At 50.9% G+C, this 25,385-nt stretch overlaps 1 protein-coding gene across 1 annotated transcript in view; it reads left to right on the forward strand.

The window, feature by feature from the left end:
* Window positions 1-25,385, forward strand: part of LMF1 (lipase maturation factor 1) — a 143,154-nt gene that overhangs the window by 38,597 nt on the left and 79,172 nt on the right. The window contains exons 4-5 of the mRNA XM_041402021.1: window positions 5,884-6,032; window positions 17,535-17,600. Coding sequence (XP_041257955.1) covers window positions 5,884-6,032; window positions 17,535-17,600 — 215 coding nt within the window. The remainder of the gene's footprint in view (window positions 1-5,883; window positions 6,033-17,534; window positions 17,601-25,385) is intronic.

A 25,385-nucleotide genomic window follows, 5' to 3' on the forward strand; every position in this document is an offset into this window, starting at 1 on the left:
CAAGCTGGAGAGCTCATGGTTGTTCATAGGAGCAGGGCTGAACTTATTTTCCGTCCTTGAAGAGAGAGTAATTAAATCCAGTATGTACAGATCCCTCAAATTGACAGCCGCCCACAGAGCTAAAAACAGGAAATCCATTAACTTCATTATTTAAAAAATAAAATAAAAATCCTCCCAACTGATTCCTCTGTCACTTAAAGTTCTGCATGGAAGGAGGGCTAATTTAACGCTGCATTAACTCCCAGTTATCACCCTCCTGTTACCTAAGTAGTTCCTAATGACTACCCTGGAGAGCACTTGGAAGCTTTTAAAAGTTTTTATGCTAAATTTTATTTTTTTTCTGGGTAGTTTATACTTTAAGTACAAAAGTTCCTGCTAACGTTCTCCCAAATCTTCCAACAACAGCCAGAACTTTTTCTGGTGGCTGCAGAAATGTGAAGTATCCCCAGGCTGAGGTGATTTGAGCAAGAAATGGGAAATGTTCAATAATGGTGGTTGAAGATGGGTTTGGCCCTGGGAATCTGGGTCACATCTTGGGTTTGTGTTGTCCTGGGTTGGGGTGGAGGGCTGTGGGTGCTGCAAGCCTGGAGAGGTTCAATCCCAAAGTGTCATTTGGGATTTAAAGTCACCCCCAATGCTGCAAGCCTGGAGAGGTTCAATCCCAAAGTGACATTTGGGATTTAAAGTCACCCCCAGCCCAGGAGTGACCCAGACCCTGGAGCAGGGATAAATCCCTTGTTCTGCAGCACAGATATTCCCAACAGGTGCTTGAAGGCTGGAGCTGAAACCAAACCACGCTGGGTTTCAGGGAGGTGGGCTCGGGAGCAGGTCTGATTCCAGGGAAAGTCAGTCTGGATTGGATATCTCCCTCCCCTTGGCTGCTGGGCTGTCTGACACACAATATCCATAGGGAGACAGCTGCACTGGGAGCTGGAAAATCTGGATCTGTTGGAGCAGCATTTGTCTGTGCCGTGCAGACGTGCTCTGGGTAAATTTGATGTGTGGGTGTTTCTGAACAAAGAGAAACAATTGGCTGTTTTCACCTTGTCCTGTGTTTTAGGAAGGGGAATTATTAAGAATTAATTACGTGAGCTCTCTCTAGCATAGCCAGGTAGGAGGGTTGATTTTGACCAGGTGATATTTTTGAGTCAAAAAAACAGAAAAACAGAAAATTCGTTATGCTTGGACTGAGCTTTTGTCTTTTGAAGGCTTTCAGCATTAATAAGAATTAATTACGTGAGCTTGCTCTAGCGTAGCCAGGTAGGAGGGTTGATTTTGACCAGGTGATATTTTTGAGTCAAAAAAAACAGAAAAACAGAAAATTCATTATGCTTGGACTGAGTTTTTATCTTCTGAAGGCTTTCAGCCCTTCCCTCCCTCCCTGCTTTCTCCCTGATTGTCCAACAAAATGGTTTGGGATGAGGAGACTGGGGGAAAGGACTGTGCTGACTCCTCTGCAGCCATGGCCAGGCTGTGCCAACTTGGGATGGTGAATTTATTTATGGTAAATAATAAAGATGAAAATTGGACACCACTTGATGTCTAGCTACAAATACAAACCCTCCATTGCCTGAGGGGTTCGAGCGTTTGGAAGACACTTGAAAACCCTAAAAGGAATAGGGGAAAGTGTATTTAGGTTTGGGGTTTGCTTCTTCCCTTCCCTCCTCCCCTCCGGCACATCCTCCTGCTCCTCCCCTGCCCCAGCAGAGACCTCTGGAAAATCCCAAACCATGGATTTTGCCACGCCAAGTTCCGAGCGTGTCCCGAACCCTCGGAGCGCGTGTGGGGCGGGCGCAGCCGCCATTGGAGGTTGATTTTATTCCCTTTTTTTTTTCCCCCAAAAAAAACCCCCAGCCCGTGGCTCCCTCTCCGGCTGCGCCAGAGATAACAATGGGGGGCTTTGTGCTGCCCTGCAGCTGCTGAAATTTGACGAGATCCAAGTGAGGAAAACAGGAGCAGGTGGGTCAACAACGTGACCCTTTCGTTCCCAGCAGTATCAGTGAGCCCGGGAATAAGGATGTGTTGGTTGGGGCTTGGAGGATGGCAGTTGTCTCTTGGAGAGAGCCCTGGTGGGGTTTGCTGCTGTTTATGGGATGGGTTTCACCCCCAAGACTCCAGGATTGGGGAACGTTACTGGAGGTCGTTGGTCCCGTCATTCCCAGATTGTTCAGTGGGTTTGGGATGCTCCATGGCTTCTGTGTGGATGCTCCTGAAGCTCCCAATGTCCTGAAGCTCCAATATTTGCCTTCCCATCCCACAGCCCCAAAGTGGGGCTGTCCCAGATGTAGCTGCTCCATCCCTGGCAGTGCCCAAGGCCAGGTTGGACAGGGCTTGGAGCAGCCTGGCACAGTGGGAGGTGTCCCTGTCATGGCAGGGGTGGCACTGGGTGGGCTTTGAGATCCCTTCCAACCCAAACCATTCCATGATTCTATCCCAGTTTCTTCTCTGAGTCCCCCAGGCCATGGAGATGTCTCCTTCCTGTCTGTGTTTTTTGCTGCCCTACAAAATGTCGGGTGTGGGAATTGCTGCAGTTGGAGGAGGGTTTGGGATGTGCTTCCCAGGGTGTTTGGTGCACATGGAGGATGTGGCTGTGTTCACCTCCTGGCACTGCCACATCAGCAAATGCATCTCACTGTAGAATCCTGGAATGGCTCAAGTTGGGAGGGACTTAAATCATCACCTTCCTCACCTTCATCACTGCTCCCATGTGATAGCAGCAAGAGGAGGGCGAAAACCAGGAGAGAAATCCTGGAGTTCATGAGCTGGGAGGGTCAGTGAGGAACCCTGGAGAAATCCTGGAATTCATGAGCTGGGAGGGTCAGTGAGGAACCCTGGAGAAATCCTGGAGTTCGTGAGCTGGGAGGGTCAGTGGGGAACCCTGGAGAAATCCTGGAGTTCCCTTCAGGTGTCGCAGTGTGTTTGGGCTCTGTGAGCCCCTGAGTGGTGTTCAGAGGTGACAACGCTCAAAGCTCAGCAGGGACGTGGCTCCAGCCTCAGAGCTGTCTAAGAATCTGAAGGATTTGGAGTCTGAGGCTTTCAGGGCAGATGTGAACAACTGTGCGTGAGTCAGCGGGGAGGAACGGGAGGTTCTGCTGATGGATTTGGAATTCTTGGGCCTGGTATCATCTTACAGCCCAGCGAGGGTGAGCTGGAGCCCAGCTCCGCCCTCATCCCCTGAGCTGTGGATTCACTTGTGCTGTTCAACATGTTCATCTCCTCAAATCTTCCTGACTGAGCTGGAATTTTTATAGAAACCACAACGCAGGAGGATCTGGGATAATTCCAGCACCCCCAGCACTTCCAGTGGCCATGGAGCAGCATCCAGCAGCAGTTTGTTTGCACGAGATGAAGCCTGAAAGAGGAGTGGGCTTGGGGGTCTTCTCCAAGATTAATGTTTTTCTAGGAGTGACAGGTTATGGTCAGGATGAGTCTGTGCTGGAAGGAAGAGTCCAGGACGAGGATGGATGGATGGATGGATGGATGGATGGATGGATGGATGGATGGATGGATGGATGATGCAAGTGGGTGATGGATCCCAGAAAACTGATCCCACATGGGCAGCTGTGGAGGCTCCATCCCTCAGGAAGGGGATTGTGAATAAATCAGAGCCTCTCCCAGCTTATCTGCCCCTAAACCTGGTTTTAGCAGGACCTTGAGGCAGGAGCAGAGCCCCACATGCCCTCACCAGGGAGCAGCCAGAGCTGAGCAGGATTTAACCCCAAACTGGGTGAATTTTGGGGCCCAGACTCCTGTCCCAGCCTGTGAGCAGAGTTTGTGCTTGGCTGCACTTGCAGTTAAACCCAGCTTAGGGCTGGCTTAGCTGAGAGCAGCCGGGGGTGCCAGGGCTGTGCCCAGCAGCTGGCAGCGCTGTTTACTCCGTGCTGCTCCCGGCACAGCTCCATCCTGCTGTGCCAGCTGGTGCCAGGATTCCAGCCCATCCCTTTGGGATAAAAGCACAGGTGCAAGGCTGAACTCGTGGTCTAGGCCATGCCAGCAAGGCTTGGCTTGGCTTTGCCCACGTGGGTGCTGGGAGCATCCTCCTGGAGCCGTGGGATGTGTGGGAATTGTCCTGCAGGATGCCAGCATCCTTCTGTGCCCCTTGCTGGGGTTAAAAACCAAGCAGGGAATGCTGCTGGTGTGCCCTGCTGGGTGAGGGCAGTGCTGCTCTCCATGGGAATGGATGCCCAGGGATGCAGGAGTTTGGATCCCACCCCAACAGCCATCCCCAGCAGGGCAGGGTGGTGATTACCATATGAAAACAGGGATAACAGTGGGATTCTTGTGCCGGCAGGAATGAGGGAGATCTACGACCCTTTTGGTGCCAGTCAGCCCCGGAGCTGGGTTCAGGCACAATTAACCTTTCACTTTTGGGATGAGCCGGTGCTTTCCTGCTGCAGCTGCTTTTGGGACAATATTCCTTACTTCTCCTTCCAGAAACATTAATTTGGGCATCTGGGGGGGCTGTGCTGGGAACCACAGGCTGTGTGGAGGGAGGAGGGGGAGTTTTAAATGGCTTTGATGTGTAATAATCTGAGTTTTAAAAATTCCATTTTGATTTAAGGGGTTTTTGCACATTAAGATTAAAAAAAAAGGAGGTTTCACGACTGTTATTGGAAATATTTTCAAGGAAAATCAAAGTGGCTTTTCCTGTGTGACAACATCAAATCAAGGGTTGGAAAAATCTTGGGGTGGGGGATCAGGGAGCTCAGGCTGAAGCTGGAAGGGATTGATGTGTTTGGAATGGATTTGGAATGGGTTTCCCTGCCTCTTTGGGCTGGGTGAAGGAATTGTTATGGATCAAACTGGTGAAGTGCCTGGAGAAACCTTGGGAATGAACCGGAGCCGTGGGCACTGCCTGCTTTAATTGGCATAGCTGAGAATGTCAGAGCCTTGATGGCTCCACCAAGGAATTTTCAGGAATTCTGATCAGCAATGTGCCATTTAATGTGTTTTTTTTTTCATGGTTTCAGCGTACAATTCTATCACACAGAAATATTTGAGAATCAGAATAATTGGAGGTGGGACAATGCTGCAGCAATTTAGTTTTGGCAGGGATAAATTGGTGCTTGCAGACATGGTGAGGGTTGGACTTCACCTGTCAAAACAGAGCTGTGTGTTCTGCCTCTCTTGGAATAATCATTCCAATGTTTGTAGGCTGGGATGGAGCAGAAAATGCAAAATACAGATTTGCATGGATTAGGTGGAGTCTGTCTGCTCCAGAGGATCCAGGGAATGGATTTGTGGTGGGATCCCACGGCTCTGCTTTGAGCTCAGTCCAGGGTAATTTGATTACATCCAGGGATGTGTAAAATCCAGCATTTGGTGGAAGTGGCCTAATGGACAATTTTGGTACCTTTTTGATTTTTTTTTTGTGATTAAAATTCCGAGCTTCTCATTGCACTGAATGCTGATGATGACAAGACCTAATGGGATCTTAATTGCTATTTTTTGAAGTTAAAACTGCCCCATTTTGGCAAAAATCCAGCCCAGCCCATGGCACTGCTGGATCCATCCATGACTGGAGGAATCAGTGGCACTGCTTGCTTGTCCCATCCACTTCCCAGGGCACCTAAATCTCATTTTGTCTGCTTCATAGAAGTTATTAATTTTTATAAAATCCCCCCTTTTATGCAGTTTGTGCTTGGAGAAGAACACCACAACCCCAAAGCTTCAAACCCCTGAATCCCTGCTGTGTGGGATGTTTAGTTTAGGGCAGCTGGTGCCTGATTTCCCCCAAATTAACCTTAAAAAGCATTCAAGGTGTTTTGTTTTTGTTTTTGTGTTTTTTTTTTTTTTAATCCTTCCCTTTAAATTTAATTCCAGGATAACTTCCATCACTTTCACCATGCTTATTTCCTTCTTCGCTTCTCATTGGCCCTGCAGGATGGGAATCACAGCTCCTGGAGACAGGATTCCTGGGAATATTCCTGTGCCCCCTCTGGACCCTGTCCCGCCTGCCCCAGGGCTCTCCTCCTTCCAGGATTGTCATCTGGAGTTTCCGCTGGCTGATTTTCAGGATCATGCTCGGAGCGGTGAGTGGGAATTCCCCTTTGGCTTCTTGGAGGTGCCAGCAGCAGGAATGTCCCATCCCAAATGTCCCATCCCAGCTGGGAATTTGCCAATCCAGCGCCTCGGGGTCTCTTGTTTTGGGAGTTTTCCCACCAAGGAGGAAAAGCTCCCTGCTCTGGTCCTCAGGATCCTTCAGCTCGCTCCTCCTGGTTTGGTTTTGAGGAGGAAGAACAGGAGGGAATGATCTGTGTGGATGTGTTGGTGCTGCACTTGAGGGGCTCCTCCAAAGGAATTAAAGGGAACTTGGGCATTGTGGCTTTTCCACAAGACTCTTGGAATCCTGTGGGTAATTCCCAGCTTTCCCTAGATTTCTTCTCCTTTGTTTTTTTTGCTTTTCTGAGCTGTCACTCTCTGCTCCGTGCTTCCAAGCTGAAAAATTGCTGCAGAACTGTCCCAGTGCCAGAGGGAATTCCCAAGCAGCTCGTAAGGGAATCCATCAGGACCTGACACATCCCTGTTAAAACCAGGGCGTGGCAGGGGCGTTCTCCCGTCAGCTCCATCTGCTTGGACCTTCCAGAACATCCCAAAACTTGAAAGCTGAGGATCATCACTGTAGGAGGAGTTGTTGGGTTTTTTGGAATTTTGCCTGAGAATTTTTTCAGGGATCTCAGGGTGAAGGTTTTATTTGAGGCATTTTTTACCAACGGAATCTGAACCAAATGTCAGCACATCCTGAGGGATGCAGGCTGGATCCCAGGATCTTGATGCTTTGGATTCAGGGAATACCTGGATGTGGCACTCAGGGCTCTGCTCTGTTTGGCAGTGTGGGGATTCGTCATGGATGGAGATCTTGGAGTTCTTTTCCAGCCTCAGTGATCCCAGGGTTCTGTGGTTCTGGATTGCTGAGTGAATTGACACCAAGTGTAGCCAAACATCCCCAATTTCCTTTAAAATTGATCTGATCACCAATTTGCTTCCTGCTTTCCTTCTAAACTGGGATCTGCCTGAGATTTTTTCCTGCAGATGTGTCTCATATATTCTGAATTATGGGGCAGGCTGGATATGAAGGAAAACTCTGCTTCCCAAACATCTCTGTTCCCGTTATCCCTGCGCTGCTCTCAGCTTTGCCAGGAGAGCAATAACTCCTGATATTTTTGGGAAGAGACACATCCCTGTGTGTCTGAGACACTGATATATCACCAACAGCCACAGGAGAGGAAAACATGGAAAGGTCATTAAATGGGGACCCCCCCAAGCGAGTGATTGATGGGATCTTTAATGTTTTGGGGCCCGAAGTCGTGTAGGATTTCTCCTGGGCTGGGGGAACAGCTCAGCAGGCAGTGGGAAGGAGGAGGATCCTCCTGGAGCCCAGGTGCACCTGCTCCCAGTGCATCTCTGGTTTCCTCCTGAGCTGGCCAGGAGCTCAGCACGTGCAGCAGGAGTTTCCCCAGGGCTGGGGTTGGCAGTGGTGGTGTTTTCTGCAGGAAGTTTGGCTTTCCCGCGTGGTTCTCCCAGGATTCTTCAGGCTGGTTGGGGTGAGGCTTTCCTTGGGAAATCCTCCAAGCAAGCAGCATTCCCTGGGGGCAGCTGGGCTTTCCTCACCTTGTGCTGGGTGTTAGGAGAGTGTTTTGGGAATGTTCCTTGGGTGGGCGAGGTGGTGTTTCCTCCCCAGGTTCCCATCCCAGCGCTCTCCTGTTTTCCATGGTCCCTTCCTGGACCACGGGGCTGATTTTACTTGGCAGCCCCTTTTTCCTCCACTCAGGGTCTCATATTTGGGATCTTTCTCCACGTGCAGCTCTGACAACCTGGGACTTTGCACTGAGCAGAGCTGCTCTGGTTTGGAGGAGGACGTTGCAGGAAAGGTTGGAACGAGACGATCTTTAAGGTCTCTTCCAACACAAACCATTTCATGATTAAGGAGTTTTGCTGTTTCCTGGCTAAACCTCCTCCCAAAAAATCATGTCCAGACCTTGCTGTACTGTGCACAGGAGCTGGCTGGGTTTGTTTAGGGAGAAGTGGGATAATCCCAGCAGTGGTGGGAGGCGAGGAGCTCAGGCAGGCGCTGCTGCCGGGGTTTGATTGGCAGCGAGTGCTGGGCTGAGCTCAAATATTGCTGCCTTTTTAAAAGGCATAATTATGTGATTCAATCTATATGTTTGATGTTCCTAATCATCCATTAGAGCAGGATGTAAAGAGGGATGCTTCCCAGGAACATGCCACAGAATAGGGGCTCTTTGTGTGAGCCAGCAGCTCGTTAGGCAGTGAGTGATGCAAACACACATTTGCAGGGCTGCTTTCCCTCAGAAGAGCTCCGTGGTTTGATGGCTTCATCATTTTGTTTGTGACTCTCTGTCACTCGGATTTCCTGAGGCTTGGAAGATGCCGAGCATGGGTTTGTGATGCCATCAGAGTCAGGAGGTGGGAGGCAGAGGTGTGTGCTGAGATTCCTGCCACTCCTCAGGCAAAGGGATGAGAGGACACAGCCTCAGCTTGCACCAGGAGGGTCAGATTAAATGTTAGAATTATTTCTTTTTTCTCTGAAGGAATGGTCAGCATCGGAATGAGTTGCCCAGAGGGGTGGTGAAGTCACCATGGAAGTGTTTGAGATACTGAATGTGGCACTTGGGGATGTGGTGGCACTGGGTGGTCCTGGAGGTCTCTTCCAACCTGGATAATTCTGTGATTCCAACCACACAACACGTTCTGTGTTAACCAAGCCACAGGGACTTGCCAAGAGGAGCAGCCCCACTTCCAGCAGGGTCCTTGGTGTGGTGGCATTGAGGTGTTTTGTCATCTGCAGCTGCCAGGGGACTCTGCAGTGCTCTCCAAGCCTTGTTCCTCTCTCCAGTTACACAAATATTTGATCCAGCAGGCAGAGCTGGTTTCCAGCTGCTCCATTCCCTCAGTGGTGGGTGGCTTTGGGGTGGTGTCAGCCCCTTCTCCCAGCCCCTTGCTGCAGGCTGGGGTCCTTAGGGAGCTCCTGGCAGCCCTTTTCCCAAAGTGCAGAGTTTAATAACCCCTGATTCCCAAAAAATTGATTGGTTGGAGCTGTGCTTCCCTGGACCAGCATCTCCTTGAATCTTGTGAACTCCCAAGGTCCAGTCCCACTGGTGCCAGCTCTGCTTGGAGCTTTTTGGGGAGCTTCTGATTGAATCCCCATCCTGTGCTTCCAAGGTGAGGCTTTCCCTCCCAGGGGGAAGAGTTTCTGCTTCATTTTTCGGTCGTTTTGGGGGTTTTTAGGGCAGCAGCCTTGCTCAGGAGCTCTCCATCAAATACACCTTGTGGCTAAAACCCCATTCAGCAAACATTAGTCCTGGGTTTTTCCTGCAAGGCCTGAGAGTAGATAAGAACTTCATGGAGTCCATACATTCTGGGGAATTCCCTGCTGCAGGTGAGACCCACGTGCTGGGGGAGCCCAAATTCCTACCCAGGGCTGGACTGGAGCTGATGAATTGCCAACAGCATCCTGGGGAAAGCCTGGAGTAGCTCCTTGTGTTCTGAAAGTCATCAGGGATTGTTAAAGTAAGCCATAAAAGAGAGTTTCTGTTTCTTCAGCAGGGCAGGGGCTGAGGGGCGTTGTGGGAGCTCAGAAATGTGAGAATTTGGTTGTCATCAACACCTGCCTGCAAGTGCAGCAGCACTGAGCACACCTGGAAGCTGCAGGAGCACGGGAATGGGATCTCAGGGGGGTTTGGGAAGAGCCCTGGAGCAGCAGGTTCATCCTCCAGCCCTGCAGTGGGTGAGGGGGCAGTGCTGGGGGGCTTCTCCTGATCTCTTTGCCCTGGGCTGTTCCTGGGTGCAGGAGCAACGTTCCCTGGCTGAGCCCTGGGGTGGGAGCTCAGGCTGCATCCTGGGTGCTTGGTTGGTGTCCAGCAGCACTTCCCTGGAGCTCTCAGCCCTGCTGGGATGTGCCCATTATCCAGAGCACTCCTGGGTCACTTGTGATGATGGTCTGTACAAGGAATATCACCCTGGATTGGTTTGGCTTGGAAAAGATCTTAAAACTCATCCAGTTCTAACCCCAACACCTTCCACTGTCACAACCTGGCCTTGGCCCCTCCCAGGGATGGGTCAGCTACAGGAAACAGGGAAAACAAGGGATAATTATCCCTGCTGGGGATCCACGGAGGAGATGGGGGAACTTTGAGCATCAGGGGTGCAACAGCAGGCTGGAAAACTGGGAATAAACAGGGAATGGAGGTGGAGCTGTGCCTCACAGAGGATCCCAGCCATATGGAATGAGTTACCAGGGAAGGTGGCTGGAGCAGTGAGTGTGAGTCTGAGACATCTTGATTACTTTCTGCAGGAAAGGATTGAAGAGTGGAGTGAAAAACCAGGGAAACGGGATTTAAAGCACATTACCACTTTAATTTAAAAGTGCCCAAAGCAAGGAAATTCAGGTTTAAAGCTGCCAATCTCTGCCTGGCTGCTGCAGGTGTTGGGGCTGGGAGGACTCCGGGGTCTGTGTCCAGATGGGTCCTGGGGCCATGAGGCCAATCCCAAACTTTGGGTTTGTCCCAGGAACGAGATCCTTTAATAGGTGTGTTCTGTGATAATTTTATTCTTTATAACAGAAATGTGTTTTTCTTTGGTAATCTGCCCTGTGTGCAGTGCCCTGGACACCTTCTCTGGGTGATGCCCTTTAAAGTGTTGCAGGGCCTGGGATGGTGCCTCAGGAAGGGTTTTCTTCCCCCTTTTATCTCCCAGTTTGGAGAGCCCTTCCCAGGAGCTGCTCCCTCTGCTCCTCCCCACATCACACACGAGGTCCTGAGGAGGAATTTAGGGGGAGTTTAGGGGAATTTAGGGAATTTTTGGGAAACCCAAGAGCATCTTTTCCACTTGGGATTTGTGACTTGGCCGTGCCTCCCCTTGCTTTGCTTCCTGTAAACAAAATTTCTCTCTATTTTTTTCCCACTTCCCAGATTTCCCTTTCTGTCAGACTGCCCCCCCTCTTCCCAAATCCAGGCTCAGCCCCCCTGAGCTGTTGAGGAACATCCTCGGAAGTGGCTGCAGAACAGAGGAGTTGGGAGCAGTTTTTGGCAGGCAGAGACTTAGAAAATAATTTCAGTCCTTTGCTGCTTCTAATCTACACAAGAGATATTTTCCCCTTTTGCAGGAGGATAAAGAATCATTTAAAGTGACAGTTTTGAGGAAAAAATAGTACAGAAAGAATTATAATAATAAATTATTTTCCCCTTAAATTATCACAGTTTTTCCTGTGGATTTGTCCATCTTTCTCCGAGATGTCTTTTCACAAAAAATGGATCAATTCCTTCCAGATAATTTATACATCACTTGATATTTAATATGTTTTTAAACAGTTCTGAATTTTCTTTGCTGTTAAAAAATATTTCTCTTAACCCACTGCAGCAAATCCTTTCAGAACCTTGCGGTTCGTGTGAAACTCTTGGTGTTCCTTGTTTTGTTTTTGCTTGGAGCCTGTTAAAAGTGTCAGGACGTGGGTGGCATTTGAAAGGTTACTGGAAAGGGTGGGGCTGTGATTAGCTAAGAAGGGAGATGAACTTTCTGGCAAAAATAAGGAAGACTTTGAAGCAAACAGAATCTGGATGCCTGCAGTAAAATGGAATCAAATAAAAGTTGGAATTGGGGCGATCCCGAGATGCAGGAGGGGGGAGCAGCAGCAGAATCCGGCGGATGTAGATGTCAGCCCGGTGACAGGCGTGCCCTGATCCTGGGCATTATGGCCCTGAAATGGAGAATAATTATTCTAATTTGTTTTATTACATTAGCGTGGGTAGGAGGGAAGAAAGGGAGCTTTCTTCGCTGCCTTTCTCATTATTCCTCGGCGAGCACGGCGGGGCCAGCTCCCGGCTCCCGCGCCGGCCCTTCATGGGAATTTTTGGAAAATGATGTCTGCAATGTTCTGACCTTTGCCGTCCCAGCTGCAGCCTCCTCCTCTCTGCAGGGATCCCACACTTGACTCCTTAGCAACCTCCTTTGTGCCTCTGATCTCTCTCCATTTCTCTGGTAATAGCCCTTGGCAGCGGGACTTGTTGTTCCTTGGTGGCTGGAAAAGGCAGGAGCCGCCAATGCCAAGGGCTCTGCAGAATCCCTTTCACCCACTGCTCGCAGCGCTGCCCTCAGAGCCCCCCAGATGCTGCTGGTGGCTTCTCAGAGGGGCTTTTTGGGGGATTTGATGGAGGGAAACAGCAGCAAATCAAAGGAAGAAAAGTCAGCCCTGGGGAGTTCGCCAGCGCGGTTTCCGCCCGTGCGGGGCTTTGTGGGTGTGGTGGTTCTGGTTTGGTTCTGGGCAGGTCTCCCTGACCTCCTTTAGGTCTCCCTGACCTCTTTCAGGTCCCTCTGAGCTCCTGCAGGTTCCCCTGACCTCCTGCAGGTTCCCCTGACCTCCTTCAGGTCTCCCTGAGCTCCTGCAGGTCCCTCTGAGCTCCTGCAGGTCCCCCTGAGCTCCTGGGGCCACCTCAGAGCCCCTCTGTGCAGAAGGCAGCAGGCAGGTGGGGTTTGCTCACCTGGATCATGGCAGGATCCTGGAGTGGTTTGGGGTGGAAAGGTGGGCAGGGACACCTCCTGTTGTCCCAGGTTACTCCAGGCTCCATCCAGCCTGGCCTTGGATACTCACAGTGTTCTCAGGATGGTGTGGAGGTGCCAGGCTTGGAGCTGGACAGGGCTGGGAAGGGATGGGCAAAGTGCAGAGCAAAGCAGAGCCAGCTGAAGAGCACAAAGCCGTCCTTCCCTGGCTAAGGAACTGTAAACCACGGGGTGGTTTGTATTGGAACAGACCTTAAAGCCCATCCTGCTGTGGGCAGGGACACCTCCCACCATCCCAGATTGCTCTAAACCCCATCCAGCCTGTCCTCAACCCCTCCCAGGCATGGAGCATCCATCCAGCCTGTCCTAACACCCTTCCAGGCATGGAGCATCCATACAGCCAGTCCTCAACCCCTTCCAGGCATGGAGCATCCATCCAGCATGTCCTCAAACCCTTCCAGGGATGGAGCATCCATCCAGCCTGTCCTAACACCCTTCCAGGCATGGAGCATCCATACAGCCAGTCCTCAACCCCTTCCAGGCATGGAGCATCCATCCAGCATGTCCTCAAACCCTTCCAGGGATGGAGCATCCATCCAGCCTGTCCTCAAACCCTTCCAGGCATGGAGCATCCATACAGCCAGTCCTCAACCCCTTCCAGGCATGGAGCATCCATCCAGCCTGTCCTAAAACCCTTCCAGGCATGGAACATCCATCCAGCCGGTCCTCAAACCCTTCCAGGCATGGAACATCCATCCAGCCTGTCCTCAAACCTTTCCAGGCATGGAGCATCCATCCAGCCTGTCCTCAAACCCTTCCAGACATGGAGCATCCATCCAGCCTGTCCTCAAACCCTTCCAGGCATGGAGCATCCTGTTATTCCTCTTTTCTCATGGAAAGAGCAGCAGGGATCTGAATTCAGTGAGGTTGGTGGGAACATCAGGTGCAGTTCTGGTTGTCACCTTTGGCTTGCTGCTGTCACAGCTGTAGAAGAAGCTGTACCTGTGTCACCTGCTCCCTGTGGGACATTCCCTGCAGAACAGAAAAGCCAGGATCCAGCTCATCCTTCCTGCACCACGGACCTTGATCCATCAGTAGGGAAGGAGATGGGGAAGGTCTGGAGTCCTGGGGCTCTAAGGGGGTTTTAGACCCCCAGCTGAAGTCGGTCTTGTTGGATTCCTCGGATTTAGGTTCTCCAGGAGCCTCTTCCAGCCCTGCCCTCTAATCCAGAAATGGTTTTATTTTTAGATTTCACCTTGGGAAGCTCCTTCCTCTCCCACAAACTGGGGTGTAAATTTGTCTCAGAATACCCTGGTGAGGGTTTGGCTTTCACAGAGATGGTGAAACCACTTTTCCTGTGGGTAGCAGAGGTGGGAAGTGCACGGAGTTGGGATTTTCCCTGGAAGCTTTCCTTATTTATAGCAGGAGCAAAATGAAAATCTAGAATTTAGTTGGGAACTTTGGGTGGGTTTTTGCCCATCTTTTGTACAGCAAAAACACAGAAAGGTCTTTAAATTGACTCTAAATTTATAACGTGGGTGCCCCATTCCCCACCCTTCCCTCTGGAGCCGGGATCAATTGGGAATTTTGCAGACATAGCTTGAGTCACCAAGCTTTTGCTCAGCTTCCCGTGCTATTGGCCTGTCTGTACCATTTTTTTCAGAATTAATTTTGGGCTGAAAAAGTCTCAAAGAAGTGCTTTGTTCCTCCTTGACACTCACTCCAGGGAAAAAAGAAAAAAAAGAAAAAAAAAGAGGAGAAAAAGGAAAAAAAAAAAGCCGTGGAAAATCTGACATCTGCATTGTAGAGAAAAATCAATAGATAGGGAGGAATATAATTATCCCCCACTCCTGAAGGAATTTTTCAGATATTTTTTGGAACAGTGACTCATATGGGCTTAGGGCTTGAATGACATTTTAATTATTCTGGCTTTTTTTCGCTTTGAATCACCCAAGTACAGCAGGCTGGAAGGGGCACAGTTGGGCACAGCCATCACAGGAAGATGAAAGGGCAGGATTTGGTGTTGGAGCTGAGCTCTTCCCTCCCCTCAGGTGGGGGCTGGATCTCTGATGGATCCCCCTGGATTCTGTTTTCTGTTATCCTGTAATATGGGAACCCTTTCCCTGCTTTGGGAATGTTTTATTCTGTATTCCAGAGCAGGACTGGTGTAGGGGCAAAGTAATTAAACCCAGGAATTTTATTATCCTCCATTAAAGTAAATCTAAAAAAAAGAAAAAATCCTAAATGTAATTTTCCTTGCCCTGTGAGAAATGCTGCTGGATTTAATTCCCCTTAATTAATTAGGGGAGTTTGGAGTTTGGGGTTTTCCAGGTCCAAGCAGGTGCTGCATCTCCATCCTGCCCCAGCTCCTTGGCCATGCCCTGCAGGGAGCAAACCTGGCAGGGGAGGAGGAATTGAGCCCATATTTCATTCCGGAGCTTAATTCAATCCAGGGGCAACATTTTCTGCTGCTCCTGCTGTAAATTCCTGTGACAAGGACCTCAAGTTCCCCTTTCCCAGGCCAGGAGCTCTCATTATCCCGAGGAGCCGGAGTGCCACCAGCGCCCGACCCCGTGTCCCTGCAGCCACCAGCCAGCAGTGGGAATTTAATAATCCTGGATTCAGAGCGAGGCCACGGAGGTGAAAGGGCTTCTGCTGGTTCACTTGGCCACCTGGTTGCTTGCCTTGAGCTCAGATTTAATTTGTATTCCTGAGAACTTCCCGATTTCCAGCAGCCCCCAGGATGTGCGGAGCTGCCGTGGGGTGCCTGGTGCTCGGAGATCTTTTCCAGCCTCAGCAGCTCCAGGATTCTGTGATTCTCCTTCTCCTTTCCTGTCTCTTCTCAGCAGAGCTGAAGCCTCAGCACGCAGAGATTTTTCTGTGCACGTTTCTGATCCAAATCCTTGGGAAAACTGGAAAACTCAGGTGCCAATGTGGGAGTGAGGTGGCCTCGAAGCCAGCTCAGGGTAAAGCTGACTTGAAACCCCTTAATGATGAGAGTGGGAGTTTTTTATGCTGCAAAACATCTTTGATATGAAGACTTTCCTGTTTGAAAGCTTCCTAGTAAACAAAAAGGGATGAACTGCCTGAGTGAGTCATTGCAGGGAAAATCAGAATTTTCAGAGCGCTGCTTTCCCCATCCTTGTTTTAATTGGAGTTTTAATTATTCCTGCTGGATAATAGAGCTTGATAACAGCCTGGGGAGGGAGGAGGGAAGGTCATCAAGATAACTGTCCTGTTTTAATATTCCAGCATTCCTGCACAGAGCTTCCTCAGTGTGTGCTGGCCCTGCCAGGGCTGGAGCTGCAGCACATCCTGGGAGATGCTATCACCAGATCCTGTAATTTTAGAAAAGCTTGGAGGGCAGGACAGCCTGGGGAGGGGAGGATGGAGTGGCTGCTGACAGTGAGGGTGTCTTGTCCCTGCTCCAGAGGGATGGAGGGGACGTGCTGAATAAATCCCGGGAGATAAAACTGCTTTGCCATCCCAGAAATCCTGGGTGATGTCGCTCTGCATCCCTTTTCTGCCAGGCAGGAGTTCATAAACTCTGCTCTGCCCTGTGCTCTCAGCTGTCAGACAGACAGACAGATATACAGCCCTGGGAACTGGATATTCCTGAATATTTCCAAGGCCTGCACAGTTTTGGAGGGTCTTTAACTGGGATTTTTAATTTCTTTAGACAGACAGATATACAGCCCTGGGAACTGGATATTCCTGAATATTTCCAAGGTCTGCACAGTTTAACTGGGATTTTTAATTTCTTCTGAGCTGCAAATGTGTTGCACTTTATTTAATGCTGCAAGCGAAGATTTGTTTTAGCGTGAGCAGGGAGGTTGGAGCATAGGAGCCACTGTGCTCTCACTGTTCCAATTCTGGGAATTTAGATGGAATTCATAAATGCTGGAATCTCCTCCTCTGAGCTCAGATTTTAGCACTGGAAGGTCACTGATCCCTTCCCTGCTGCAAATGTCAGGAAGCCTCAGGATGCTCCCAGAAACTTGCAGGGTTTTTCTCCTGGGGAAGGCAGGACCATCACAATCAGGGCAATGTCAGAGGTAGGCAAATACCCCTTAATTGTATGCAGATGACAGAGCTGCTTCAGCCTTTTGACTAGTGAAGCTTTCCTCAATTTGGGATATTGTGATCCTAATCAGGGACCTCTCCCGGACATCAAAGCCAGCCTTGATTGCTCAGCTTCCTGCTCCAGCCCATCCCTGCCCAGGTGTCTTTCCTGCTCTGGCCGACTGATTCCTTTCTGCTCTTCATCTCTGAGGCAAAGAAATTCAATCCCAATATTGCTGCCAGCCCTGGAATGGACCCAGTGATTTGGAAATGTCCCCTCTCGTTGTTCTGAAGTCCCTGGGCAGGGGATACCTGCTGGCCCAACCTCTAACCTGAGGTGGGGCAGAGCTGTCAGCAGTGCAGCCAGCTGTGTTTGGGGCTGGCAGCTTCCTTCCCCTGCCCCTCTTTTGTTTCTCTAATTATTTTAATTGCATCTCTGTGTCCAGCTCTGTGTCCCCATCCCTGCTCCGTGTCCCCATCCCCAGATCTGTGGCTCTGCTCTCTTTTCCACAGGCAGCAGAGGTGGCTTTGCCTGAGGGAAACAGTTGGGTTTGGATGTTAAAATTGTGAATCTTGCTGGGTTTTGTCTGTTATCCCAGGGACAGAGCCTGGTTTTCCCCATTGCTGCTTCCCAGGGATGCTGGAAGCGATGCCAGGAGCCCTGGGCTGTTCAGACCTGAGCAAAGGCTCAGCTGTGCCTGAGGCTTCTTCCTGGAAGGGGAATTTGGCATATTCCACAAGGATTTATGTCAGATTTTCAGTAAGCAGGCAGTGGAATGAGTCAGATCCATTGTGTTCCCTTGGGAACCACAACTGGACCCAGGCTGTGGATGTGCCGTGGGTCTCATTCAACCCCTGCAGTTTAACCACAGAAGTTGGCAGACACAAACCTTGAGACACAAACCAAAGTAAAATAAAATAATTGTGACAGTATTTTTGCCCTTTTTTTCCCCTAGGGGCTGATTAAAATCCGAGGAGATCGCTGCTGGAGAGAGTTAACTTGCATGGATTATCACTACGAGGTGAGTGATGTGCACACAAAACCTCATTTCTCTTGTCTGCTTTTCTTTTGTAAAATAATTTCCCCCAACCTTTCCTCTCCTGCCAGGCAGCTCTCCATGTTTTCCCTCTTTATCCCAGCCTCTGGCACTCAGGCCATGTCCCCGTGCCAGCTGGGTGATGCTGTTTTTCCCAACCACAGTCCTAAAAGACCAATTTCTCTGCTTCCCTCCCCTCCCCATCGTGGATCCAGGAGCAAACCTGAGATTTACTGAGAACTTCCACTGTAAATCTGCTGCAGGGCAGGGAAAGGAGAGAATAGAAAGGAGTTTTTTTGTGGTGCTGTTCCTGCTTACACCCCCCAAAAGTGGCCATTTGACAGAATCAGAGCATCCCTGTGCTCTCCAACACGCAGAGCAGATCCTTGGCAGTTCAGAACCCCGTGGGTTTATCTTTTTGACATCTGTTGCAGTGATTATGTTGCATTTTGATTTATAAACTGGGGGTTTTTGCTGGCTCTGGGTTCATCTCCTCTCTGGTTACAGAGGCAAAATTGGTTCCCCTTCTCTCCTCACCTCTATTTTTGAATTTGAGTTTTATATAAATGGTGGTAAAAAGGAAAATGCTGCATCCAGTGATGATCCCAGGGGGAGAAGCTCTGGTCCTGAAGGAATATTGGTGGAAGGAATATTCCCTTGGTCCTGAAGGAATATTCCCTTCCCTGGATTCACCTCACAGCCCCTGCAAGTGGCCCAGGGTGTTAAAATGTCCGTGCCCTGGAATCTGTGGCCATCAAATATTTGGGAATACAAGTCTGATGAGGAGGAGCTGGGGAAGGGGCTCAGCCTGGAGAAAAGGGGGATCAGGGGGAATTTCTGGCTCTGCACAGCTCCTGACAGGAGGGGACAGCCGGGGGGGTTGGGCTGTGCTCCAGGGAACAGGGACAGGAGGAGAGGGAACGGCCTCAGCCTCGGCCAGGGCAGGTTTAGATTGGATATTTGGGAAAATTCCTTCCCTAAAAGGGTGGTCAGGCGTTGGAAGGGCTGCTCAGGGCAGTGGTGGAGTCTCCATCCCTGGAGGTGACCAAAACCCACGTGGATGTGGCACTTGAGGACATGTTGATGAACAGGGCTGGTGTTGCTCTTGCTGATGATCTCAAAGGGCTTTTCCAACTTTAACAGCTCCATAACTTTATGAAATAAGATTTTGCAGGTCCAAAAAGCTCTTGTTTGCCTTCTCAGCTTTAAATCTCCTTTTCTGTGTCGTTCTCATTTACTGTCACTGGGGTTTCCCCCTCAGTGTGAGGCTGGGCCTGTCCAAAAGCTGCTGCTCCTTGGCTCTCACCCAGCACCCAGGATCCAAATTCATCCCCAGTAAAACCTGGGATGAAAAGCCCCTTCAGTGCTGTCCTTCTAATGCTGAGCATGGGGGTGGCTGCAGTAAATTATCCCCTTTTCCAGGCACCTGGCAGCACTCGGGGAAAATGCAGCTCCGAGGCAGCCGGCGCTGACCCCGGCCCACAACAATCAGCCCCAATAATCCCAGCGCTCCCAAATCAATCCCAGCATCAGTCCTGGAGCCCAGAGGAGATAATTGAGACCATTCCTGTCAGATCCATAAGGCAGGATCCCCAGCCTGTGCAAGTAATTGGGACCAGGGGCAGGGGGCAGATCTCGTTATCAATATCAATTATTTTAATCCCCACAAAAGAGGCTGCGAGAAAAGGAAAATGAAAGAGGCCAAACTTTGTCTACCAGCAATAATGGGACAGAAATACCTAAAGGCTGGGATTCACCTGCTGATTCCAGCCAGAGGGAGGGAGAAAAGGGGGCAGCTGAAGGTACCTCTGTGAGGGAGGGAGGGAGCTGGGAATCTGCTCGTAATTAGGATGATAAAAGTGGGGATTGGAGCAGGCTGGGGATGGATTTGGGCCAGATGGGTTGTGCTGAGATGTATGTTGGCCACCCCAGCTCTCCTGCTCCAGCACGAGCTGCATCCAAGATCTACATGGGCTCCTGTGCCAAGAGAATTAATGGAAACACATGGCCTCCATCCCTGCCTGGACTATTTATTTGTAGTAGGACCTGCAGCTCTGCCCGTGGAAAAGAACATTTCCACTTTTGTCAGGAATTGTGGATGGGACAGTCCAGTGGTGTTATGGTTAAATGGGTCATTTTCCTTTCCTCCTTCCCTTCTGGTGTGCAGGGCCTTCATCCCAGCCCTGCTGGGGCTCTGCTCCTCACTCAGGGCTGTCTGTGCCATTTGGAGACGGGAATGGCATGCTTGGCACAGGAGAGGGATTTTCCTACCAGCCTGACCCTCCTGGGTCCCTCAGGAGGAGATGGGCTCCAGGAAGTGTGGGAGAGAATTCAGGCTCTGCTGGAGCTGGAGAAGACTTTGCTGCAGCACCAGGCACAGCTTTGGCTCCTGGAAACTGCCTGGGCTGAGGCTCGGGGGATTTACGGTGCCTGTGGGTGCCAGGAGCCCCAGACTCTAATCCCAGCCTGGCAAGACACCACAAACAGGGAATTTCACCTCCTTCTCCCTGGGTTTCTGTGCTGTCCAGGCCAGGGGCTCCAAGGTGAGCACGTGGGTTGCACCTGGAGTGGCTGTGGGATGGGATCCCAGGTCCTGTGGTGTCCTGGAGCTTGATGTGTCCACATCACCACATCGAAATGGACACACCTGGGTGGCACCTGGCAGGAGAAGTCCTGGGATCTGCCATCCATGGGTTTGTTTATCTCTTTTTGGGCTTGCTGTTGTTTCACTGTGGTTAGAGGGCTCTTTGCCCTGCAAGAAATGCCAGGAAAGGGGAGTTTTCCCTCAGTGGAAGCTGTTCTGGTGCAGCTGCTGCAGGGAGAAGCTGCCCTGGGTCTCAGGTGTGCCTGACATCAGGCTTATTCAGATTTATCTGCTGTGGACACCGGGCTTGACAAATCCACGAGGCAGGACTGCAGGCTGGAGCTGGAATTCTGCTTCCATGGAGCCTCTGGCATGGATCCCACAGTGCCTGGGACATCATCCCACCTGCCAGGGGAGGCAGAGGCAGGCTCAGGTCCCTGCCTGTGCGAGGGGGAACGTGGCTGAGCGTGTCCCCCTGCCCCTGCCTGCCCCACAGGGATCATTCCCAGAGCCCAGCAGCTCCATCCCACAGCCACTCTGGGAAAATCTGCCTTGGAAGGTTCTGAGCCACTCCAGGCTCTTTCTGGAGCTCCCAGGACATCTCCCAGGGGGGCTGGAGCAGCTTTCCAACCCCTCTTAGGAGGTGCCAGGATTGGGATGGGGATGGGGGAGCCTTCACTCCCTCACCATTGCCTTGTTCCAGGCTTTATGTGGGAGTGCAGCCTGGCACAGGCACAGCAGAGCAAATCCCCTCGAGTAAGAGCCAGGAGAATCCCAGAGCCCTGCAGAGCTCCCTGTGCCCAGGTCTCCTGGCACGGAGCAGTTTTGATGGCACAGGCCACCAAACATGGACATTTCTGACCCAAACATTCCAGAAGGAGCCTTTGGATGCTGGTGGAGGTTTTGGCAGAGCAGTTCAGATAATTAAAGGGGTTTTGGGATGGGCAGGTCCTGCCTGGTCTCATCTCTCCTGTCCCACCAGGGAGGTGCTCGGGGTGGGATGCAATCCACTGATGCACTTTTCCTGCTGGCTGCCAAACTGCTGCTGCTGCTGCTTTTTAATTCCAGACAGATATCTTGGAAAATTCAGCCACCAACTGGTGGGAACAGCTGTGGGAGCAGCTGCTGGGGCAGGAGCCCTGCTGGGCAGCGAATCCACGCCGAGCTGCTGGACACAGCCACGGGTCCCTCCTGAGGGACCTCACTGACCTGTCCGAGGACAGACGGACATGGAGGGGCTGGAGCATGGCCAGGGAGGGGAATGGAGCACCAGGAGAGGCTGAGGGAGCTGGGGATGGGGCTCAGCCTGGAGAAAAGGGGGATCAGGGGGAATTTCTGGCTCTGCACAATTCCTGACAGGAGGGGACAGCCGGGGGGTTGGGTTCTGCTCTAGGGAACAGGGACAGGAGGGAACGGCCTCAGGCTGGGCCAGGGCAGGTTTAGATTGGATATTTGGGAAAATTCCTTCCCTAAAAGGGTGGTCAGGCGTTGGAAGGGCTGCTCAGGGCAGTGGTGGAGTCTCCATCCCTGGAGGTGACCAAAACCCACATGGATGTGGCATTTGGGGACATGGGCCAGTGGTGACTGTGGTGCTGCTGGGAAGGGTTGGACTCCATTTCCTTAAAGGTCTTTTCCAACCTGAATTGATTTTGAGGTAAAAGGATAAAGGGAATGCAAAACTGAACCCCACTCCTGGAGCAAACCTTGGTCAGAGTTGGAAGTGAGGTCCAGGAATTTCTTCCCTGCTCCGGAGTTCCTGCAGGAGCTCAGGATGGGTTGGTCACCACAAAGCAGCAAAGTCTGGAGGATTTCACTGAACTCTGCTGAATCCCAGCCCCAAAATGTCTCTGTTTTATCTCCAAAAGTGTCGCTGCCGCTGAGAAAACCTCTCTGTCCCCAGCTCAGGATGGGTTGGTCACCACAAAGCAGCAAAGTCTGGAGGATTTCACTGAACTCTGCTGAATCCCAGCCCCAAAATGTCTCCAAAAGTGTCGCTGCTGCTGAGAAAACCTCTCTGTCCCCAAGACCCTGCAGAGCCACAGAGGCCACTCCTGAAGGGGACAAATTGTCCCTAATTGCTGTGGCAGTGCTGTTCCCAAGCAGAGGCTCAGTCAGAGCTCCAGCCCCAGCTCCTGGAGAAGCTCTGGATGAAGCACAATGGCTTTTGTGCCTAATTAGGCCTTGCTGACTGATAGCTGTGCTGATAAGGGCGATAAGGAAGCTCAAACTGCTCCTTAACTGCCTCTTCATTCCTTTTCTCCCTCCTCTCCCCTGGATTAGACCTCGTTAAGCTTTTCATCCAGCTTTTTCCGAGCCATTATGAAACGAAAAGTAAATAATATTTAGCAATCTGTTGGGATGAATCAGAAAATGAGCTGCTTTTATGAGCCCGGATGGCTCAGGGTGGGCTTCGTTCCAACAGTTTGTATGGCTGGAAGGGAAAATGTTCCTAGCAGGGAAAGCAGGTGCTCAGATTTCGTGCTGGAAATTCTAAAGTTGCAAATTCAGACAAGGGAAGTGGTGCTGAATTAAACAGAAAACAATAATTATTAAAGGAAGTCACCATGTAAATAATTTTGGGGATCTTTTTTGTTGGTAGCATTAATAATTATATTAGAAAATATTTATGGAGCATCCTAAGTTTACAGTGCTTGGGCCCGTGCCAGGACCTCTGCACCCTCACAGGGAAGGATTCCTTCCTAAATTTGATTAAATGCAGAATAATTTTTGTCTCTGCTCCTTCCTTCGTGCAGGGTGTGAACTTGGAGGATTTTGCTGGTGGATTTTGCTGCTTCCAGCTCAGGGCTGTGTCTGAGCCTGGCAGAAGAGGCAGCCTGGACGTGGGGAGATGTCCCAGATTTCCCCAAAGTGATTTGAAGGGTTTGTGGAAGTCCAGCAGCCTCTGCCTGCTGGGCTGTGAGCTCAGGGCCACTTCTGAGAACTGACCATGGGATTTGGAACCTGGAGCAGGAAAATTCATCCTCTGGAAGCTGTGTTTCCATGAAAATAGGAGGCAGATGAGCTGTGCTCCATCTCTGCCCTCGTGGGACAGCTCTGTGTAGGAACCAAAGCTGCTGCTGCTGAGTTCTGGGTAAGGAGAGCAAGGAGGGAACAAAGTTCTGCCCGTGGGGGGCTGTAAATGCAGTTTATTTCCATCTCCTGGGGCAAAAGCAAACTGCTCTTTGAGTCAAGGTGACTGATACCAAAGGAAAAACATTCTGGTGCTCAGCTGTATTTTTTTTTTCCTTCCCATTTGGTCAGAAGTTTTGAGAACTGACCTTTCCAGGTGCAGAATTGCAAAACCACTTTGTCTTTATTCCCATGTCTCGAAGGGCTGCTTTGGGGGATTGGAAGCTGAGGATTTGGGGCTCTCTGCTGGGTTTTGGGGAGGTCCATGAGGCTGGAGGAAGGGCCAAGGGCTGAGCTGGCCTGGGATCAAGGAAATAATGAGATCCATCATAGGGTAAGTGCTTGGAGCAATAATATTGGCAGATAAATGTCAGCAGGACATCAAAAGCTTATTAGGCTGTATCTGGACTTTGTATGGGGCTCTGCAAGGAGAGCTTGATCTCAGAGAGCTTTCCAGATGGATCCCAGCTCTCTGACATGGATTCAGGGGATCTTTGAGTGCAGTTTGCTGGGAAGGTCTGTTATTCCCAAGGCTGGGTTGGCTCTGCTCTTCTGAAGGTGCCCATCACTTGAAAAAAAGAGGGAGCAAATGCTTTAAAAGTGGGGTTTGGGCCTGGCTTGGAGGATCTGCCGTGCTGGGTTTGCACAGGTCGGGTTTGCTGGCAGAGGTTCATGGATATCACTTCCAGCTGAGCCCTTCTGGGAAGAAGCCCTGGATTCCCAGGGTTTGGGAACGCTGTGGAAAGTGAGGGCTGAGCTCTCTGAGCCCTGAATTCCCAGAAGTGAAACCATCCTGGTGGAGTTGCAGTTTGAGGAGACAGAATGATAAATACTGACAGTGATGCCCAGTTAGGCCGGGTTTAACAAGTGGGAAGGAATTCCGGGGCTTGAGCCCTCAAAGGATGTGCTGGAAGGACGAGGGTGATTCATAACCCCGGCCTGAGGCAGAACAAAAGCAGATTTATGCAGGGGTGAGGTGGGGGATGTTTTATTCCAAGCAGAGCAGGCAGGGAAGCAGTTTTCCAGAGGCAGGTTCTGGTGGGAGCAGGGCTTTGCTGGCAGGCAGGGCTGGAGCAGGATCTGCCTTGCACACAGGTGGGAAGAGGAGCCCCAACACCCCCAAATCAGTTTTGTGTCCAGGGGGACCAGGATCCTGGCAGGGAATTCAGGAGAAAGGGGGAGCAGTGTCTGATCAGAGAATTATCAAAATAAAAGGTGGAGCTGCAAATCAGCATCAGAAAACAGCCCCAGCTGCTTTGGATTGAGGAAACCACGGCCTGCAGGAGGAAATGGGATGGAGGAAGGTGCTGAGGGAGAAACTTCCCAAAGGAGAATCATGCAGGAACTTCTACATGGAGTGCCAGGACACAGGGAATGGCTGCCCACTGCCAGAGAGCAGGGTTAGATGGAGATTGGGAAGGAATTCCTGGCTGTGAGGGTGGGGAGGGGCTGGGATGGAATTCCCAGAGAAGCTGTGGCTGCTCCTGGATCCTTGGAAGTGTCCAAGGCCAGGTTGGAGCAGCCTGGGACAGTGGAAGGTGTCCATGCCCATGGCAGGGGTGGCATTGGATGAGCTTTAAGGTCCCTTCCAACCCAAACCATTCCAGAATTCCAAGTAAATTCTAAGTTCCAGTGATGATCCCACCCAGCCACGGCTTCCACGGGCAGTGGAGCACCAGGATTGGGGCAGGATTTAATTTCTCTCTTTGCTGCACTTCAGATCTGCTTTTCTCTCTGTGATTCTCCACCAAAAGCATCTGTATTTACTCAAAACCACCTTGTGGGCTCCCCCTTTGCCACCCGAGCAGGTGGGTGGCACCTGCCCCTGGTGTCCCCTGCTGGTTCCCTCAGCTCTCCACGATTCCCAGCAATACCAGGATAAACCAGGGAGGGTTTCATGGACATTTCCCCCCCGGGGAGCTTTGTGTGGTGAGGGTTTGGGGTGTGGGATCAGCAGCAGAGCTGTCAGTCACACTGCATTGGGAATATGCCAATCCCTTTCCAGCAGTAACACAATTCCTCTTCCTGGATTCTTTGCTGTTTTTCTTACGGATTTG

The sequence above is a fragment of the Onychostruthus taczanowskii genome, unplaced genomic scaffold (genome assembly GCF_017590055.1).
Source record: "Onychostruthus taczanowskii isolate IOZ18803 unplaced genomic scaffold, ASM1759005v1 scaffold19, whole genome shotgun sequence".
Taxonomy (NCBI): domain Eukaryota; kingdom Metazoa; phylum Chordata; class Aves; order Passeriformes; family Passeridae; genus Onychostruthus; species Onychostruthus taczanowskii.